The sequence below is a fragment of the Symsagittifera roscoffensis genome, chromosome 10 (assembly GCF_963678635.1).
Source record: "Symsagittifera roscoffensis chromosome 10, txSymRosc1.1, whole genome shotgun sequence".
NCBI lineage: Eukaryota > Metazoa > Xenacoelomorpha > Acoela > Convolutidae > Symsagittifera > Symsagittifera roscoffensis.
Genome location: NC_087071.1, coordinates 45,175,971 through 45,193,758, shown reverse-complemented (window position 1 = coordinate 45,193,758; position 17,788 = coordinate 45,175,971). Strand labels below are relative to the sequence as shown.

The window sequence follows — 17,788 nt, the reverse complement described above, 5'->3', positions numbered from 1 at the left end:
CAATTAAATTTCACCATCTTGGATATTTCATAAATCTGGTCAAAAAAATTCCCAGGTTTTTCAAACTTTTGCATAGATTTTGATTATCTCACTAACTTTTGTAAGAAATGTTCCTACCTTACAACTTTCTAACGAACAGTTTCGTTCGTTTTTGTTTGTAAAAATTTTCTACCTATTTTCTTAAGAAGGTGTTTGATTTTTGTGAGAAATATTTCAAGATAGCATGACTTTTGATCAACCCGGGTTGCTAAAGAAATTGTTAAATACTAGTTGAAAGCCTGGCTGATTTAGCTTTAAAAAGTACTGTTTTTTCATGGCATAAGAAATAATAAAATTGGATAAAAAAAACGATAAAAGCTGAGTCTTAAAAGTAAAAGAACGAGAGTTAATAATATAATTATTGATTAATAAAACAATTGAAACTATTGTTTTTCTCCACATAATTTCAATAAAACTATTTTTCGCCGTATTCGCTAAAATACATGGCTCATTTTAAGCATAATTTTAAGCTGTAAGACCACACAATCAAATTATAGCTTTTACAAAATCTCACTACTGGTGGGTTGCAAATTTATAGCGAGATTCTTTGAGGTGCCTCATTTTTTTATTCTTGAAATTTAGTATAATAGCGCAATTAGCATTCATGGTGCATTCCTTCTTCATTTTTTGCCTTCGGTTGTTTTGGAACTGAAAATCATCAGGACTTTTTGAAATTTTTGCACAGCCTTTTTAGTTAATTCAGGGTCGCAATGCTCCAGTTACGTTGTTTTTGTTTTTAACCTAACCGCTTAACAATGCTTCAATTTGTTAGCTGAAATTTATCAGTAATTTATACCACAATTAACCAGCAAAAAAGATTTTTTGATTGACAGTTTTTAGTTCATTCAGCCCAGTAGCGGATTTAAAAACATCGTTTTTGGGCTGTTTATTTTGTAAAAACTTGCATGGGTTGATGGATGTTCACACCACCCACAAGGACTAGACCCTCTGCCGACCCAAAAAGTCTCCCTGTGATACTATTTATACATATCCATTTTTGGCTGACAGACCCTTAACATATTCTTAAGGCGCTTGCGGCGCCAATAATTACCAATTTTGAGAAGGGAGCAAATTTCTTATGAAAACCTTTTAAAAACATCGTTTTTGGGCTGTTTATTTTTTTAAAAACCGCTCGCGGTGCAGAAAGTTTGATCAAAATAGTTTGTCTTGATTTTTTTCTAAAACTCAAAGAAAATCACTTTAGTATTTACTAAATTTAAGCGAGAACTACGCGCCACAAAAACGTGATTTTTTCAAAAAGTGACTAAACGCATTTTTCGGCCTGCTTGTTTATGCCTGGATTTTTTGCCTTTGATTGTTTCTGAACTGAAAACCATCAGGAACTTTTTATAATTTTCTCGCAGAAATTGATCCTTTTACTGACGCGTTTTAGTGAACTCGTGGTCGCAATGCTCTTAGTTTCCAATTCATTTAGTTTCAGATTCAAGTGCCTATACCTCCATTTATTGCTGTAACATGATCTTAAAATAAAAATCATCAGATAATTTTGTAAAAATTTTAGCAAAAACTGAGTTTTTACAGATGGTTTTTAGTTAAATTAGGGTCGCAATGATCCTTTTTGGTGGCTCTTGTCTTTAGATTTTAGATTCATTAGAAAAAAACTTGCATACAGTGAGTGACGTTTTTAAATAGATTTTCCCTGGGTTCTATGGGAACAAAAATTGATTTTATTGTTTTTATGTGGTAAAAAAAACTTTTGTTGGGATTATATGGCGAAACAAATTGATTATTTAGAAACGATGGGGAGACAACAAAAATTTTGGTGGAATTATGACGCGATACAACTGTTGCGGATAGAATCCATTTTCAAGCTATTGTAATAGAAATTGTCTCCTAAATTGGTTACACATAATCGGTTATAAGTGCCCCATTTTTGGCAAAATTTTCTCAATATAATCTATTTTATCCGGGAAACTTCGGCGCAGCAATAAAATTCCATTCACTGTTAATTTCAGAACACTTGAAACAAATCAAAATTCCATTCCGAGAACTTTATGAAAATTTGCAGCCTGTTTTCACGCGCCTCTAGTTTTTTTTAACTTTCGATCGTTAATAAATAATGAAACAAAGAAACAAATGATTGAATTTGTTGTCTCTTTGCAGACAGGAGCGTGACCTTGCAGTGTATAGGCACCTGAGGGAACACCCGGGAATGCGGTTCTTCCCTTATGGGTTCGAGAACTTCGCCCTAATCAGCCGCACGGAGATATGGGGGGTGGAGAGCACATCGCCCGCTGTCAGGCTACAAACTGAGGTCAGTATGAATCTCTTTCACTATCCCCCTCCCTCTCGGTTACCCAGTAACGAACACCCCCCCCCCGTCTATAATGAAAATAAATCAACAGTGAAGCATATAAGGATTTTATACCTAGTAACGATTCTCCCCCTTTTGCGAAAGAGAGGATATGGTTAAAGAGATCCGTCAGTATACTACCTGTAGAATTAACAATTTTACAAATAATAAACTTGTACCTTCTTTTCGTCCTTTTATAAGAAAAAATAATTTAAGCAATTTAAGCAATTAAATAATTTAAGGGCCAATTTTAGCAATTAAGCAATTTTATTGTTCCGACCATTGAAACTGGGGAGGAACTTTGTATTCGGGTGTGTTGTATTTTTTTGTGTTCCACGCATAATCAGGTTACTTCAAATAGTCATCGGACTGGGTTGAATGATGTGTCATATTTTAGTTCTTTCAGCTGTGATTCAAACGACGCTACAAAATTGGTTTGAAGATTTTCTTTTTTGGCCTAACTTGGACTAATAAGTCTAATTTCATCTAAATTGGTCATTTAGGCTAAAAAAACAAATGTTTTCATTCAAAAACTATTTTTGCAAGCTATTTTTGGCACTTCCCTGTCAAGAAAATTTTCTTTTTAATTATTGTTTGTTATTCTCTTTTTTTGAAGAAAACATGCACAATTGACTAGATTTTCACGCGTGTATATAGTTTTTCCATCACACCACGTACGAAACTGGCACCAATTTTAAGAACTTAATAACCTGAAGAACTTTAGTTTGTATTTTTTATGAATATGGTCTTAACATTCTAGATTTCTTGCACAAACTTGTTAAACTTTTGATTGCTTCTTCGAGTTTTCAGAGCTTAATTGCAGATTTGGTGACGCATACTCATACATGACTCCTTGCATGTATACTCCTTGCTTAATTAGGATACATTTAAGCTTGCCAATAATTTGAGCTTTTCAAAGAGAACCATTGTGCGCTCAATCTCCTTAAGGATGAATTTAAAACAGAAAAGTCAACAATAAGTTCGTATTTTCGGCAATACAAACTTCATGGGCAAAAATGTTATTTTCATCCGAATATAAGATCATCAGCACCAATAATCTGCGCCAACAACGCTCAAAATTGGCGCAAGCAAGCCACAAGAACCGGTAATACACTGCCTTTGAGACCAATTGCTCTTTTTGGCAGCCAGCCTTAACCAAAATTGAACCGAATTAGAACAAAAAAAAAACAATTTGAAACGGTCAAATGGTTCTGTAGCCCCTCGGGTGTACATGTATCAAGGTCTAGTCTCTTGGCCGCGCGGTCATTAGTTCTTGTATAGGAACGTATTAACGTCAATCATTTTCGTGTTTTTTAACTGCTCAATTTCACGCTATTTGAGAGTGAACAACCATTAACTTCTCAAAAAAATGGAAAAGGGTAGGGTTATTATACCAGTTTACAGAACCATAACATAAGCTTGATCTGTAATGTCACTGCCATCTTTGAACAAAAATTTTTTTGAAGTTGCTAATTATTAATTATTTAACAAAAAAAATTATTGAGGTTATAGGCTAAATGATTTTGGAGATGCGTTATTTTACTGGTTGAGCTATGACGTTAAATATTTTCATAAATGTCTGAATCCTCATCGGAACCTATTCATTTAGTTGGATAAGCAAGACTGCTCCTATCACGGCAAACGTTTAATCGTAACAAGAGCCCTTTAAGGTATCTGTGGTGAACTAGTTTTTCAAAAAACATAAAGTACTAGTCTGAAAATTAAAAAAAAATTCGAACACAAAATCAACTCATTTGAAGCTAAGTACAAAGTGAAAACAAAACTGCTCCTATCAAGGCAAAGCGCATTTCCGACTGCATTTTATTATCTATGAAGTATAAACAAAAATAACCGATGAAATTTAAATCAAAAATAAGAAGTCAACATCTTTTTATAAGTTTTTTTAAATCATCCCGCCGCAAGCTATAATAAGTACAAAGTGATAAAATTCGCGGTTCTTTTCCACTTTCGTCCACATTTGAACTTGCGTTTTAAAAAACTATTTCTACGTTGTCATAATGTAATGTCATTTTGCGTTTTGAAAAAACTAACGGATCAAGTTAACATCCTCTCCCCCCCTTAAATAGACGAAATTGGGATCCTGCACCCCAGCGTTGAATTTAAGACAAATTTGAAAAGCGCTGCGTGTAAAATTCTCTATTCTGATTGACTGAAAATTCGAGCTCAGAACCTAGTTAACATCCTCCCTCATAAACTGATTTGAGGGGAGGATGTTAACTTGATCCCAATTAATTGTTGTGAACACATTTGATTTTCATATCTTGCTTCTCATGTTATGAACACATTTGTTATTCATTTTTCATACCAAAAATTTGAAATCTGCAATGTGGGGGAAAGTGGAAAAGAGCCTCTTTTGCAGAGTCTAATTAGAGCCTAATTAGACCAAATAGCATGCCTCAATCCAAATTGGAACGGTTTCTAAGACGGATTAAATCTCAGATTACGCGTTAAAAGCACAAACTATATTGCGCGTTAATTGTCCCAATTTGCGCAAATTGGCAATCATTAAACCCCATAGCTTTATGAAAAAGGACCAGGGGTGAAATATCTTTTCAAATCTAAGCTCAGGACAACAAAACCTTTTTAATGATATTAAGAAACTCCGTCATTATTTCTGCTAACAAATTCGACATTTGTCTGAAGAAAAAAAACAATCCCGAACACAATTTTGCAGTGACTTTCTTCAAAAAAAGGAATATTAAAACTATAAAGGTGAAAATGAATTTTTTCAAACACTAGCTCAGGACAACAATTCTTTTAAAATTATTTTTAATAATTCGTGAAAAATTGCTAATTCAAAAGTCGAAGTTTGAAAAAAGAAAAAACCACCGAGCCTAAATGTTCGGCCATTTTCGTCGGATGTACCCGGAACAAAAAGTTGCTTTTTTAGCAAGAAAAAATTTTATGAAATATTTAGCTTGTCTAAATATAATTTGTGCTCTTTTTCCAAGCTCTCTCCCCACCCCCCCACCCATTATCAACTTTTTTATATTGTAATCATTCGTTTTACAAGTTTAGGTATGAACACCAAATTTGTTTTTCATGGCTTAACTGGTCCGCATGTCAGTTTTGATAACAACCGGATAAAGCGAATATTAATTTAACTAGTAAAAAATTGCAGGTGGATGAAAAGGAAAAAGAGCTATAATTTGGAGTGATGTCTGAGCCAGAACAGTTTACCACGTGCGCTACTTTTGAATAAAACAATTCTGACTGAAAGAATTAGACCATTTCAGAGAATTCAAAACCTAGACAGAATAAAGCTTCAACACTGATCGTCTCTGTTTAAGTTACTGGAATCCAAACATTGACAGATTAAGCCAAATTGGCTGTATAAATACGCGTTTGTTTCCAGTTGTTTTTCTAAAGGGAAGGCGGAGTATTAGTCCGACTCAGACAGCATTTCTAATGGAATGGAAATATTAAAATATAATGATCTTTATGTGACTAGCGTCTTTTTATTGTAGGGAACGGTCTTACTCGTATTTTCCCATAGACTATCGAATCGCAGATTCTTGTTCCTAAATTTTATTTCTATAAAGCTTTATGTGTTTGCTTTCAATCACAGTTAAGCTGGATAAAAAAATTCTCAGATCAGATCGACAAACACAGAGAAAAAATGAAACAGTAGATAATACCATGAAGTAAAAACTAGCTCTGAAGCAGTAACATGAGAAAATAACATTAACTTCTTGAAATAGGCGCAAGAAATTCTGTTCCGGGGTAAACTAATTTTCCAGAGTGATTTTTCATGATTTCTACTAAGCCTAAAGGTGTAACTCGACAAATCAGCTCTCCCCCCCCCACAATTCAAATTGTCTATTTTCTTAGTTGCTTTACGTGTTATTACAGCTGAATGCGTAATTCTTCAATCTAGAGTATGAGGAAAAAATCTGTTCATAATCGTTAGTTGGTTCATCATGCCAAATTTCCCTGCATTATGACAACGTTAAAATAGTTTTTCAGAATTGATTTTCAAATGTGGAGAGAGTAGAAAAAAGCAGACTGCTCGTATATCAGGAAAAAGCCCTGAAAGTTCCGACTGCCCTTTATTTGGTCTCGAGTAGTTCGCGTTACGTTTTCACCATTAAAATGTTCAAGGCACGCATATATCAATCCAGAGCAAGGCCTAATTGACTATTTACAAATTCCCAGAAATTTTAAGACGAAAAACGATTGGAGGTAGAATGTCTTTTTACATCTTAATCTTTTACATCAGGGAGTCAATATCTTCAATGGAGTATGTTTTTTTGTTAAAAACTAATACTTCAATCCGGAAAATGAGTGAATAAAAAAACCACACCACGCATAAATGTTCCTTTTTTTTCGAAAGTCGAAACAATTGAAAACATACCAGACTGCTAGTATCAGAAAAAACTTTGAATGTTTCGACTGCATTTTAAGGTTTATGAAAGACTGTTCGTTTTTAGAAAATGAATTGCAAATAATTAAAGTTCGAAACTTCTTTTTGAGATTTTTTGTTGAAAAAACATCTCCCCACACGCTATTTAAAGTGTACAAACTGATGTTTTTGCTTATTGCGAAGTACTGAATAGACCGAATAACTCACTTGTTTTCAATTTGGAACAATTTGTAAGAGGGAATAATTCTCCGCTCGAAATATCGAAGTAAAAATCGCGAAATATCTCGCGTTACTTGTCCCAAATTGGCCAAATTGGCATTATATAAAGCGTCGTAACAACCCAAAAAAGTATCACAACTAAAAACTCTTGTTAGTTTTGAGCTCAAAGCAACATTGAAGCAAAAAAAAATTAGAGCAATTGATTAGTATGAAAATTACGAGCAACTAGATTACCTGATTTTGCTGCATCAAAATTTATTTTTTGGCTTGAAAAACGCTTGTTTAAGTGCAGATTTCAATTTGCGATAACAAAACAGACTTTTTTTGAAAATCTATTAGTCTTCTCAAAAAACGCTGGTCATTCATTTCCCATAGTTTTGTCTTCAACTAACATGAGTTTATGTAGGCAGGCGCGGATCTAGGAATTTCTCTACTTTCAAAAAAATTTTGAAATTTTTCTCTACCTTTTTTTAGATCGACCAAATTGATTTTTTGAACTCCCCAAAGCACTACAAAGACCCTGTTTTGACCAAAATTTCTGCGTCCCGGGCAAAATTTTGAAAAATGGCCAAAAAATTTGTTTTTAGACACTTTTTGGAAAATTTCGACCAAAAAATTGCGTTTTTTCGGCTCGCGCTCCCCCCTCAAATTTATTATGACTTGGCGCCAATGGCGCTTTTAGAAAAACTTTAGGGTCAATCAGCCAAAAATTGATATCTCAAAATAGTACAAAAGGAGGGTCGGAATGGGGTCGAATCCCTGAGGAAGGGGGCGTCCACCCCCCTTAACCCGTTTGTGGTTTTAAGTACTTCGTTTACAACCCGGTAGAGAAGCATGAAAACACTTGTTCAATTTGTTCAGCAATTGGTAGCTCTAAAATGACAGACGGTGGAAATGTTTGTGAACAGAAAGTGTCATTCAGGTACTTTCCCTCTATATTTGTACAGATAAACCAAGTAGACTGGGCTGGGAAAGATACCCAATGGCACTCTTGGGAAACAGCTGCAAAGAACTTCATTATGATAATTGGAATGGAATGTCTCCATGCATAGTATAGCACTGACAAAAGATAACCGGGAATAAAGGTCCATTAATGTTATTATTGTCTTATAAAAACAGGAAAATTGATGACCATATGAACAAGTAAAACAAAACAAAACTAAAACAACTAAACTATATCAGAAAAGAAGGAAAACAAAAGCAAGAAAAAGTGGTGGCGTTGGATGCAAAGAAAGGGATGTTTTCCACTAGTTATGATAATGTTTCGCTTGTTATAAATTCGTCGTTGAAAAGATCCATTGAGTAAACACAAAACAAAATAAAGTGGAATGTACATTTGAAAAATATAGGATCAGTCCAGGGGCGGATTTTCTCGAGGGGGGATGTTGAAAAAAAATTTCAGAAATTTTGTCGATCCATTTTTAGGAGCTATCTAAGTCTGTTAAGTCTGTCTAAGGATAGTTGGCGTAGTATTGACTCCACACAATCATGACTAAGTTTTTTTTTCTTAGGCCATGCTCGTTTTCTGCGCTTGCAGACCGTTTATTTTGTGGTATCCTAAAAGGCCAAAAAATATATATTTCTTTTTCCAGTTAGTTTTTGCACAGTTTTTACGAGTGGAAATGGGCTTAAAACTGATTTCCGCCGCCAAGTGAGCACTTTTAGGTAACTTAACTTCCTTCATACTCGCTGACAGAAATAGATATTAAACTTGGAGTTTACTAAAAAAAAACATTTCGTCGAGGGTTGTTTCTTCTTGTTTCTGCAGATTGCTTGTCAGTGATCGAGAGGGCTTCAGAAGGCTACAAATTCCCTGATATTATAGCTAGTTTCTGGTGATTTCGACCAACTGGTTACATTTTTGTTTCATTATGTTTGAAGTATTCATTAAATTTCCTCTTAATTGATGCTTTTTTCTTCATGAATCTATAAATTCGCCTGTCTCAAATTGTCAGAGAGGTCTTCATAACTGCCAAGAAACCTATAGAATCATCCTATAGAACCTATAGTTCATTTATAGAATCATCCATTATGTATGTCTGTCTTGTTTAGCGTATACGTTCAACCAGTTACCATGTTTATCAAATATGTTTGAAGTAATTATTTTAAGTTTCTGTCGATTGATGGTTTTTCATTTATATTTCTGTAGATCAGCCTGTCACGCAGTGACCGATGGCTTCATAGGGACTAAAAGCCTTTAAATTTTCAAGTTTTCTATGTATACGGCTAAACTGTTATTTTTATTTTTAATTGTAATGAACTTTTGAGTACATCTTTGGGATTTACTAAACAATCCCCCTACGGTATTTATTTTAAAAAATCTCTAGCACTCTAAGTAAAATCAGTAAGTGAGCACTAGAGCTTGCTTTTGCTATTGAGACTTCTAAAAATGCTGCATTCTGATTGGTCAAAAACTCCATTAACTTAATCTTTTTTACAATCGCCCCTCCTTCCTTGAAAGGAAGTGGGGAAGATTCTTAGGTAGATTCAATGATCGAAATAATTTATTCAATGTCTTCTCAATTGATGATTATTTTTTTGTACTATCACTGCAGATCACTATGTCATTGATTCACGGTGAGAGCTTCATAAGTAACAAAAAAACCAATAAATCCTTTGTGTTCTGAATTGAAATCAGAAACACAATTCTTAAAATTTTACCATATGTTCTGACTTGAAATCAGAAACTTAATTCTTAAACTTTTACCATATGCTACCTTGAAGTTATGTGTGTGCTCGGTTGATAAACTATCACAAAAGCAAACATTACAGCATGTGTTGTTTCTTTCTGATTGGTTTAACCAACAGATGGAATATTGAGAATATTAAAATCTACGGTATATAAGCCAAGCGAAAATATACCAGATCACATGAACAACCATCTCACAACCACTCTCATACTGAGACCCCCAACCATCCTGATCACCAAAATCTCAAATCTTTATCTCGATAACTATCAATCCATACCCCAATGTCTCTTGATATACAATTGATGTGTGTCCTCTATATTTGAAATAATATATCTATTTACGAGTGAAAGAAACTTTATTTGTTGAACAAGAATAGGAAAGTCTTAGCAACATTCAGAAAGACCCCTTGTTCTAACTAGCTGCGATTTGGTCGATCGCAATAAAATAGGTCAAGTTAGTTTGGAATAATTGGTGCAACCAGTGAGGCACACAAGTTTCAAAATTTCACTCAATTTTCAAAATCTCAAAAAACTGAGATTATCAAAATTTCAAAAAGTTGAAAGTATCAAAAATTCCAAAATTGAAATTATCAAATTTCAAAAAGTTGAAATTATCAAAACTTCCAAAGATGAAATTATCAAAGTTTCAAATTTTCAAATTTTCACAAAGTTGAAATTATCAAAATTCAAATTTATCAAAACTTTAAAAATCAAATTGGATATTTTAACTTACTAAAAAAGTAAGATGGCCAATTACCCAATCACCTATCCTAACTTGTCTTTTGTATCATTTTCAGGAAATGATTCAGACCTGAACGCAAAAGCCTTTTGGACTTCAGTTGAGAATAAAATTGCATTCTCACTAGGGCAACGACCCACAGACGCTGTCACTCAGCCTAACTATGATCACAGACGAAAAAGATTGTTTGGAACGTTTTTATTAACGAAAACAGCTCTTGAATGGTCTACTGATGAAGTAACTAATGCTACTAATTGGGCTAAACTAAAAGATCTTTTCCTACAAATATTCACTGATGGTCGAGATCGATTCAAGCATCGTCCTAAATTGCAAACAAAAAAACCCCTACCAACGGCCGTAGACACGTTCCAGTAAAAACCAAATACGGCACAGTATATTATATTAATTGTAACTGAACAACCGGCTTTGCTAAAACCTGTCTTAAACGAATAAACTTTATCAGAATCTGATCTATATAAACCAGCAAAAATAAGCCAAGAAACATTAATTTCAAAAACTTCTCAACATCCGAAACCTTCCTCTGCTGATTGATACTTCTCAGCAATTGCAAAAATCTATAATTTTCAAAAGTAATGTCTAAAATCAGCGATCTCGAAGAAGGTGAAATAATGGACCTTGATCAATCAACGGACCAAATAATCGATGATTTGCTGAAAGTAAGTTTAATTTCTATTCTCCGCCACCGTCTAAAACTAACAAATTTTTGGTTGGCTATCTATACTCTTTTATTATTTCCTCAATAGATCTGCGCTTTTAACCCAGATGAAACGCTAATACACTAATACGCTAATAAAGCAAAAGATCTAAAAATTGCGCATTTTGATTGTCAACTAATTACATCGAATAAAATTTTCTCACTTAAAGTAGCTCTCTGCAAAATACAACCTGAAAATATCGAAACTATAACAGCTGAGGTTACTCTCTACCAACGGCATTAAAGTACAAAATTTAATGCGATAATGTGTCGTATAAAACACCAATCTATCCGATGGTTTTGTGATTCTTTCGATTCAAGCGGAATAGACGCTCGCCAAAATATAATCACAACTGATATACACATTTCCCCTGATACTTGTAAGCACGTCGCCGAACGGGGATATGTTAACTTAGGATACTCAAAAAATATTCTTTTTCGCTTCGACGAAAAAATTGTCACAAATACAAATAGAGGCAAAGTTGATGGCAAATACCACAACGAATACAGCGATCGTTCTTGTATCCATTTGGATACTTTTAAATCGTACATGCAAAATTTTTCCTGAACTGTCAATCTAAAAGATGGCACCGTTAATAACTGGCAATCTATTCCATTGCCTTGTCCTGTATATGAAAACGGATGTGAAACAACAACACTCGACCCTTTTGCATAAACTTGGAACATGCCCGAAAACTGAATTTTTTCGGTTCTGAATAAATTTGAAGCAAAATTGATTCGAAATGAAGAAAATTATTATATTGTAAAAGACTGATTTACTAAAATATGGAACCACCATACGCGAGGTAGAGACACTCAACAATTTATGCTAAAAATACTAAATAAACCACAATCTTTATCACAATAAACCCAAAAACAGTCTACCCGACCCAATACGAATCATTGTTCATAGCATACCAAAACGGTTTTAATATGGATACCGGTTTAGAATTAAACCCGAGTGCTAATACAGAAATTATTCATTCGGAACCAAATTTGACTTATGTAAAATACGCAAAAAATTAAAATTATCCCTTTGCACCGGGACAAATAGACTACAAAGCTCATCTAGGAAAAAAACTAGAAGCTTTTACATGCTTCGAACTGCCAAATTGGCACTTTTAACGAATCAATGTGAGTTAGAACGCTCCATGATTATCAATACTTTAATGCTCTTTATCGAAAGCCCGCGTTTGGCCGGCTATATTTTGACCCGAAATAGGTCTATGTTTTTAGAGACCAATGGCAATGTTGCCTGGCTCTACCACTACCCAAAATTTTATTCTCCATTACAATTAATAGATGCATGCTATAATCGGATACCAATTATGTATCGCGAAAAAGTTCATTTCGTCGACCCGATCACTCGACAAACTTTTAAATGGGCAGATCAACAAGACTGCTCCGATAAGCATTTAAATCTTTATCAACTAGATGTTGATAACGACAATTCTTGGATCGAACTCACACCCTCTATTACTAGAGTAAAAGGTCCAGATCTTTTTAAGCCGAAAGAAATTAAACGGCAAGTAAAACACTCTCTTGCATCTCTATACGCTTATGCACAAATGCAAAAATTTTGGAGCATGATTACCGATAACTCTGAAATGAAGGGTATTTTACAAAAAGTATCCCAATCTTTTCTTAATGCAAGAAAACACTTCTATCCGGACTCGAGTAGTCAATACGGATCTACGCAAAACATATACTTGGACTATCTTATCTCGCCTGATTTTTGGAAAAAACGAGTACACGCGTATTTTTGGTACACTACAGTACTATTTAGAAAGATGCGGAATAATATTCGCCTCTTTCATTTTCGTTAAGTTTATACGCGACGCTCTTGTATTTGTAATAAAAGTTTCACACATACACAAACTAACCGGCCGAACTCTTCATTTCGGAAAAGTTATGTTAGCCGCCCCTTACAATATACTTTTCACTTCTATAGTGACTTCAATATTCGCTCAAAATGAGAACGATCAAAATATTGAGCTTGATCATAGGCCTCAGGTACCTATGATCAAGCTATGACCTAAACGAAAATCAGGATAAAATTTATCCTAGACTCCAACTAGTCGATTACAATAATCGACCCGCTGTAACGGTCTAATTTATTTTATGTTTTAGGATATGCCCGCTGATCTTCTTCAAACTCCACTTGAAGAAGACTTGCTCAATTTCGAAAACCTTCTGTCTTTAAATGACCCTATGGAAATGCCATCCAAAATAATCAACCCGATAAATCAACCAAAATTGAATATCAACTTTAAAATTCCAAAAGTGGAAAACTCTTATGGCATTCAAAAAAGAAAAGCAATTGTCCGACCTTTCAAAATTCTCCCTTCTTCTTCAACTAGGCAAAACCTAGATTGTGAAACTGTAATAGTTCACTAATCCGCAAACTCTCTAGAACTTGAATCAAAAATCGCAATTCAAGTCAAAAAGGAACAAAACCTCAACCCCAGGAAACCACCAAATTTTGACACCAGTTTAAATTATGCGCTCTCTCCCTTTATTAACCGGTTTAAGATAGAAACCTATCACCCTTACCAAAACGGTGACGGTGCCTACCGTCTGGTTAATCCACAACTCCCCCATTTGTGTTCCTGCAGCCTTTATAACTGCCCAAATGCAGACTCCAATCCTTGACTCCTACACGAATCAAGTGCAAAAGAATTACATAAACGACTTAAATCGCATCAACCATATGCAGAAAACCATAACAGTGCTCCGAGAAAAAAAATAAGGATCTCAGCAATAGAAATCTGAGTCTAAAACCCAGGTGGAATGAAACTATTAGTTTCAAGATTATCTATTAACCTCCGTCCTTTTATTTTTTAAACTCCAACTGTGATTTGGCTGCCGCCACTTTACAAAGTATGCATGCTTCTACAATTATAGCCCAGTATTGCTGATAAGTATATTCGCTAAACCAAAATTTGAAAAATTATATTTGATGTTATATTTCTCAAAAGTTTCCAGCTGTGATTTGGCCGCCGCCACAACTCTACAAAACTATGCTCTGCTCTACATGCACCTACACTACAAGCAGCCATTCTTCAACCGACTACAAGCAGCCTTTCATCAACCGATTACACTACAAGCCGCCACTTTACGAACAAACTATCAAAATCGGAAATAAAAACTTTACGCAAACTCGATTAAAATTTTTTGTAAATTATATTATGCTTTTAAATTTTTTGTCAATGGGTATCGCCGTTTAACAATCACCCTATAAGATGGTTGGATGTTCTGAATTGAAATCAGAAACACAATTCTTAAAATTTTACCATATGTTCTGACTTGAAATCAGAAACATAATTCTTAAACTTGTATCATATGCTACCTTGAAGTTATGTGTTGAAATCTCTAAAATATCACCAAAAGCAAACATTACAGCATGTGTTGTTTCTTTCTGATTGGTTTAACCAACAGATGGAATGTTGAAAATATTAATATCTACGGTATATAAGCCAAGCGAAAATATACCAGATCACACGAACAACCATCTCACAACCACTCTCATACTGAGACCCCCAACCATCCCAATCACCAAAATCTCAAATCTCTATCTCGATAACTATCAATCCATACCCCAATGTCTCTTGGTATATAATTGATGTTTGTCCTCTATATTTGAAATAATATATCTATTTACGAGTGAAAGAAACTTTGTTTATTGAATAAGAATAGGAAAGTCTTAGCAACATTCAGAAAGATCCCTTGTTCTAACTAGCTGCGATTTGGTCGATCGCAATAAGTTAAGTCATGTTAATTTGGAATATTTGTTATAAAACTATATATGTTTTTTGGTTTGTACAGTCAAAAGGTTCCATTTTTATCAACTGTTTTCTAAGCAATTAATTTAGTTTCAAGTCACTTGATGATTGTTTATTCAGACTTCTGAAGATCAACCTGGCTCTTGTTAACTGTGAGAGCTCTATAGTTATATCGACAATCCCATACAAATGGCTGCTTTTGAATATCGATCAATTTTATTGGATACGATCAACTGGTCTTAAATTTTTATCAACGGTTTTTGAAACAACTATATGATGGTTAACATTATTATCTCAACAATTAATGGTTGTTTGTTCTTCTTATTTCTGCAGATCAGTCTGTCTCTGATTGACCGTGAGGGCTTCATAGGGGCCAAGAACTCCTCCCGATTTGTGGTTGAAGTGCAATGGAAGGACGGGTTAGTCACGCAAGTGAAGAGTGTCATCACAGCCACCAAGTGGAGTTCAGTCAGTGTTGTCTGCACCATGCTTCTCATGCTAGAAAAAGTGAGATGAGTCATAGCAAACAATATGTTTTTTGGACCAACTTAACATCCTTCCCCCCCCCCCAAAAAAACCGTTTATCAAATTTAATGCGAATTAAAATGCTGGGGTGGAAGATCTTAACTTGGTCTATCTGGGGTGGGGGGGGGGGGGGGGGTGGGGGTTTGTTCCTTGATTTAAATTTTTTAATTCTTTTGCTGGAAAAACTAAAAATGATAACAAACCGATCATTTATGCTAATGCTAAAAACATGCATAATGTTGCTCGTTGCTCATGCTAAAAAATGAGATTATACTAAAGAAAACGTTAGTTGTTTATTGGATAGTAATCAGACTTTAAGCTTCATTTACCCAGAAAAAAATTTCAAAGTATAGGTTACCCAATTAACTCAATATATGGAAGCTAGCGAATCTGAGCAAAATTCTTTTCTGATAGCCTTCAAAGTCGTGATTACACATCTTTGAAATTTTCCGAAGACTTCCGAATTTCAAAAATGTAAATATCAAATGAAATATTTCATTTGATTTGAATATTTTGAAATTCGGAAGTTTTCTGAAAATTTTCAGGAAATGTAATCGTGACTTAGAACACAATCAAAAATTTTTTGCTCAGTCTTGTTAGCTTCCATATTTTGAGTTCATTTGGAAGTCTATTCCTTGAACTTTTTCAGTATTTAAGCTTTTTTTTTCTGCGTAAATGAAGTTTAAAAACCTGATTACATCAGTTACAGATTTACGAATTCAGTATTATATAACAATTTAACTATTTAGAGTGTAATAAACTACAAACTTTTTGTTGTTTGTTGTAATCTCATTTTTTTCTAGCAAGAGCAAAATTGTGCACCAGTAAATGGTCTCGAAAGGTAATTTAAAATTTCTTCGTATCGACAGTTATATTGAGATAAACTGCTTCTCAAAACTAGAATTATTTTAAAAAAATGACTAATGAAGAAATTAGTTACAGAAAAAAATACGCTAAGAAAGTTTATGGCATATTTTAGGCCTATGGATATGGGACGCGTATCTACGCTTCAATCAAAAGCGAACGAGAGAAAAAGAAGATCCAGAAACAGATGCGACAACAGCGCGAACTAGCCGAAAACACCTATTTAGCCGAAAAATCAGCCAATGGAAGCCCGCAATCACCGAGGATGAAGAAAGATTTCACAGGGTTCAGCAGCAGTCCGTGTAAAAATTACCTTAACGGAAACTTAAAACCAAAAAACTCTGACAATAATGACCATCTTAATGACGAAATTCTAATACTCTCTAATGGTTATGCTAGCAAAGACGGCGCGTATGATAAATTGCCAACATACGATACAAAAATCGACGAAACAGATAATAAATTTGATAACTTGCCGAGGAATGGCTCTGTGAGGAAAATGCAAAACGAAGGTGATGGAAAAAATGTTCGTAATAGGAAGCCAAAAGCAGAAATAACACCGTTGAATTTAAGTCGGCTTAGACGAAATATGGTCGAGATTTCGGCCATTTTGACTGATTCTGGGATTTCGCTGGAAGACCACCAGAATCTGAAGTTATGAACTGATATAAATTATCTTTCCCAATTATCTTTCATTGAATCATCATAATGTTTGTTCCATCCAGAATAAATTGAGTCGTATTAGCTGAAAAATTTAATTTTTGTATTCTGAATGTTTTTTATTGTTTAATTTCCAATTTTCAAGACCAGGGTAAAAGTTTGAGGTAAACTTTTCAGTGAGGGTGATTTTGAAACAAAATTTTTGAAAATTAACCTTCCATCAAAAATTTTCAAGATAATTTCAAGATTGTTTTTTGCAACAATTTGGATGAAGTCAAACTAATTCAAAAAAACTGATTGGTTTTTTATAGTAGAAACCGAATAAAATTATCGACACAATTTTTGTCCCTAAGGGACCGACTGCCTTTAACGGCAAGTGACGCAGTTTTTAATTCAAAAAGTTGAAAGATAAATTGAGAAAAAAAGGAAAGTATCATTTTAATTTCTGTATATACCATTTCGTACTGATTGATTATTATAGTTTAAACCGAATAATGTTATTAAAACATTTTGTATATTTAGGTTCCGACTGCTTTTTAAGACAAGGAACGTAGTTTTTGGTTCAAAATGTTAAACTTAAAATGAGGAAAAAAGGAAAAAAGCATTTTCTAAAGATCTCCTACCATCTCCTACTCAATGTCAAGTACGAAATGATGTTTGTATCGACTTGTAACTATTTTGCTTTGTTATCGTCTCGTAATTATTTTGCCTCAATTAAAGTTGGGTTGCTTTGAGATCCGTCATGGATTAAAAGAAAACCAGCATATAGCGGGTATTTAATACAAATCAGCTTAATTTGCAAAAGTTTGTAGAAGAAAACTTATCGCAAATTTATCGCAAAAGGAACCGTTCATTAAG

At 34.1% G+C, this 17,788-nt stretch overlaps 1 protein-coding gene across 2 annotated transcripts in view; it reads left to right on the top strand.

The window, feature by feature from the left end:
* The window catches only part of LOC134855622 (proton-activated chloride channel-like), an 83,075-nt gene extending 66,032 nt beyond the window's left edge, over positions 1-17,043 (top strand). For both annotated transcript variants that reach the window (XM_063872165.1, XM_063872164.1), the window contains 3 exons: positions 2,164-2,314; positions 15,215-15,388; positions 16,386-17,043. In XM_063872165.1, coding sequence (XP_063728235.1) covers positions 2,164-2,314; positions 15,215-15,388; positions 16,386-16,931 — 871 coding nt within the window. In that variant the 3' untranslated portion in view covers positions 16,932-17,043. The remainder of the gene's footprint in view (positions 1-2,163; positions 2,315-15,214; positions 15,389-16,385) is intronic.
* Positions 17,044-17,788: the final 745 nt, after the last annotated feature.